At 36.1% G+C, this 4,454-nt stretch overlaps 1 protein-coding gene across 2 annotated transcripts; it reads left to right on the plus strand.

Moving 5' to 3' along the window:
* The first annotated feature begins 1,032 nt into the window (after positions 1 to 1,032).
* On the plus strand, positions 1,033 to 4,243 carry LOC149214347 (clavaminate synthase-like protein At3g21360). Of its 2 annotated transcripts, XR_016250913.1 has the most exons (4): positions 1,033 to 1,643; positions 1,947 to 2,200; positions 3,540 to 3,989; positions 4,060 to 4,243. XR_016250913.1 is itself a non-coding variant. In XM_089392273.1 (3 exons), the coding sequence occupies exons 1-3, from the start codon at positions 1,224 to 1,226 to the stop codon at positions 3,892 to 3,894; spliced, it is 1,029 nt and encodes a 342-aa protein (XP_089248399.1). In that variant the 5' UTR covers positions 1,033 to 1,223; the 3' UTR covers positions 3,895 to 4,243. The 2 variants fall into 2 exon arrangements, 1 of the variants encoding a protein (XP_089248399.1); XM_089392273.1 differs by having other exon boundaries at positions 3,540 to 4,243.
* Positions 4,244 to 4,454: the final 211 nt, after the last annotated feature.

Genomic DNA, 4,454 nt, shown 5'->3' on the forward strand with positions numbered 1-4,454 from the left:
GAAAAACACTTCCCTTTAGACTACCCGACTCTTGCCCACTTCCGCTTTCAATTCCCAATCATCGGCGACACCTCCAGTGTTCTTGACTTGTTAAGCCAACCCAACTATAGCGATCTTGAAATGCTTCTTTTCATGTTCTTTGATCAGAAAAACAAGATTTTGAAGAATGACAATTAAACTCTCTTTTCTTGAAGTCTGATAGAGCACATTAGTCTTAATGAACTTTAATCACTGTCACCAATATTACTACTATTATCAAATAAATATTATTATTAAATTATCAATTAATATTATACATTTTTTAAAATTATATAATTGATATTACATAAACATTAAATTATATTTAATATTAAAAAAAAATTATTAATAATTAATAATTATATCAATAATAATATTTTTATTATAATATAATACTTTTAATATAATTTTTATTATTATATATTTATTAATAGTAAATATAAACGAAACCTTCGACTTATATCAACCGCATGGTTGTGGCACTGGCATGATAATCATGCTAAAGTAAGAAAAAAGTGGGTGGACTATAGATTTCCTACACATTGTTGTCTGACAACGTAAGGGCAATCGTAGTGTAATGTTTAGAATAGAAGTGGGGACAATTCCACGAGCTCTGATGGAATGTTTTGCGCAAAGAAAGTGGACAAACACGTGGGTTCAAAGAAAAAGGTCGTAGGGACAAATCTTTCGTGAGAAAGGATGTTCTCACAGGGCTTTCAGGTTAGGTTTCTCAAATTCGATTTTTGAATTAGCAAGATTTTTTACAGGATTATGAATTTAAATGTGATTAAGAACAAAATTGGTACAATTATTATACATGATAATAAAAAATAAAAAATAAGATATATATATATATATAAAACAAATATTTTATGTTTCTCAATTTTATGAATATTAAAAATTGAAATGTGAAATTAGTGGCTTATTAGTGTTTATAAAAAATTTCAAAGTCATGACCAATAGAATGAACTGTATTCTATTAATGCTGCAACATAGAACACACGCTCCTTATCAACTTGAAACTTGTGACATCTTCATATGGAGGTGAGTTCTGAGCCAAAGGATTAGCGTACCCCACCCACATATGGAAAAACAATCTACTGTACAAAGTCTGCGTTTTGGCCGCACTTTTGTTAAAGTATCCTCTGTTGGACTGTGGTCATATATGGAGAGTTAAAGTATCGTCTGTTGGACTGTGGTCATATATGGAGGGTGGATCAGAATCATCTGCAACCATCAATGGTTTCTTGGGAGGTCGGATACCAGACCAGAAAATATTGGTTGCAGGAATATTTGGAGAAAATAGATTATTTCCCAAGGTTCTGCTCCCTCCGTACCAATCCATTAATTCTGACAATCATACAGGAACCATTGCAGATGTAACCCAGGCCATATGTAACAACAAAGAATGGATACAACATCAACTCATGCGACACAGCGCTCTGCTCTTCCGAGGTTTCCCTGTTAGAACGGCTGCGGATTTCAGGTTATTCGTGGAAGCATTTGGATGGGAAGAGCAGCAATATATGGGCTTTCCTTACAGAACTAAGGTGGAAGAGAGAGTTTACACCACCAACGAGGCTCCCCTGCACGAGCAGATAGAATTCCACCATGAAATGTCGCTGGTAAGCTGTGGATCATGTCGTTTTATTCGAGATTGAAGTTGAGAGGTGTGATGGCTCGAAATTTTATTTGCTGTTATTGAAATTAGAGATCAGTATCAGGTGAATTCTAACTTCTAATCCATGTTCCACGGATTAACCAATGGACATGTGATAAGCAGATTCGGGTTAAGATGAATCGATACAACTGAAGATATTTATTCTGCAATTCTTCATTTTTAAGTTGCGTGTTGTCGAATCTTCTATGGCCTTTACTGTTGGAGTATAATTAATGGTTTTATATTTTCTACTATAATTGCGATGCAGATGAAAGTGTGGCCATCTAAGCTATTTTTCTTCTGCGAGACTGCCCCTCCCGACGGTGGAGAGACTGCGATAGTTCTTAGCCAAAGAATTGTGCAGAGCATGGAAGATAGAATCCCGGAATTTGTAACGAGATTGAAGGACGTAGGGTTAGTTTTTAAAATAACTACTCCCGCCAGCAGTTCACGCACTTCTTTCATAGCCAAAAATTGGCAGACTGCTCTTCAAACGAACGACCAAAGTGAAGCAAGGAAAAGGTAAGTACAACGTATAATCTGTTTGCTAGATTTTAATTATTGGGGATCTTAACCAATTGGGCTTTTGCTTGCAAATCTCCGACGTGGGCACGAGCTTTACAATCTGAAAACCCTAAATCCGTTTCGAATGATCACCATTTAAAACCTGGGTATCATCTTGGCAATTTCAAAGTGCTTATCTAGTCAATTTTGAGGTGCAATTTTGAGGTGCATATCATACTGTCCGAGGAATCATCGCACTCGTATAGAATCTATAATAATTTATATTTTGGGATTTTTAATTTTTTTTTGTTATTTTGGTGTTATACCAAAATTAGTAGTGTTGATAAACTTTCCAAAAATGTAATTGGGATTTCTAGAGTGAAAATTATGGATTCAATAAAGGTGTTGTCATTCCTCCATTCCATAAAGATGTTGTCATTCCTTCCATAAAGATGTTGTCATTCCTCCAAAACCTTGTCATTCCTCCAAAACCTTTAGAAGTAGCTCGGGGAATCTAACTTGCAGGTTTTGATGTAATGTCAAATTTCTTCCTGGTATTGTCATTCCTCCATTCCATAAAGATGTTGTCATTCCTCCAAAACCTTTAGAAGATGTTGTCATTCCTCCAAAACCTTTAGAAGTAGCTCGGGGAATCTAACCCGAATCTAACTTGCAGGTTTTGATGTAATGTCAAATTTCTTCCTGGTATTGTCATTCTTCCATTCCATAAAGATGTTGTCATTCCTCCAAAACCTTTAGAAGTAGCTCGGGGAATCTAACTTGCAGGTTTTGATGTAATGTCAAATCTCTTCCTGGTATGTAGCAGAAGCTAGAGTAGGTTCTACTGGTCTGAGCTATATCTGGGAAAAAGAATCTACATCTGAGAGAAAAAATCACCACATTTCTATGAAATCCATCATTTCCACCCTTAAAATCCTAAAAATCTATAATTTCCAAATTCACCCTTAAAATCCTAAAAATCTATAATTTCCAAATTCTAAAAATTCTATTTAATTCTATTTATAGATTTGGGAAATTTACCAATGCCTACAAATTTTGATATAACGAAAAACCTCTTCCCACATTATCCCTTGGATCTCAGAATCTCATGGTGTAAAATAAATCCCGATATCAAATTGAGATCTCGAAGCCTATATATTACCCTGAGTTTGGATGGGTTTAATGAACTCAAGGCATTGCTTCATTTCAAAATATCAACGCACATATCTATTCATACAGTTCGCTCTGTTATGTCTTCTGGTTGTGCAATTAAGCATCATCTCATTCTTAAATTTTCTTTTCAGTTAATATTAATTTCACAAGTTAATCCTTTGGCATTTGAATGAATGGTGAGCAGAGCTATCGAGATGATGGGCTGTTCGAGCTTCGAATGCTACGAGGATGGATCAGCACAGTTTGAATTCGGCCCCATGGAGGCTATCAGATCATTCGATGGATACGGAGGGAGGCCTGTCTGGTTTAATAACATTGTGGGTTATGGCGGAGGAAACAGAAACCAGTCGCTGTCAATGGGAGATGGCTGTGGTATTCCTGGTGAAGCTCTGGATGCTTTTAAGACTGTGGTAAATGAAGAGTGTGTAAATTTGAAGTGGGAGGCAGGAGATGTGTTGTTGTTGGATAACATGGCTGTTCAGCATGCGAGAAGACCTTCAAAGCCTCCACGTCGAATCCTTATCGCCATGTGCAAGTAGTAGATTATTCACGGACAAGGGATGTTGCCTACCTTTATCAATGAACTAGGGAAATAAAGTAATGTGTGCCTGTGTTTTTAATTGCGTCGTGAAAGGTTTAGGATAAGGAAACTTCAGAATTTTACAAAGTAATGTGTGCCTGTGTTTTTAATTGCGTCGTGAAAGGTTTAGGATAAGGAAACTTCAGAATTTTACAAGTAACGTCACCAGATTGCTCCAGGACCTTTAGTAGGACGCTCCTGATATTTTGTCGATCAAATTGATGTGTACTATTTTGATGGTTTTCGCAAATTATGCATGGATGTACTATTCTCCTTATAATATTCAGTGTGGTTAATATTGATGCGTACTGTTCTGACTGTTTTGACAAATTATGCATGTGCGATCACTTCAGGGCCCATCCTTTCTACTAGGATGCTCCTGACATTTTGTCGATCAAACTGATCTGTACTATTTTAATTGCGTTGGAATTTTCTGCATGCTTGTGTGGATAATATTGTTGTGTACTATTCTGTCTCTTTTGACAAATTATGCATGTGCGTATCATTTTATAATATGGT

Source organism: Pinus tabuliformis, chromosome 1_1, assembly GCF_031772625.1.
Source record: "Pinus tabuliformis cultivar Carrire ecotype Pingquan chromosome 1_1, CPIR1, whole genome shotgun sequence".
Lineage (NCBI taxonomy): Eukaryota > Viridiplantae > Streptophyta > Pinopsida > Pinales > Pinaceae > Pinus > Pinus tabuliformis.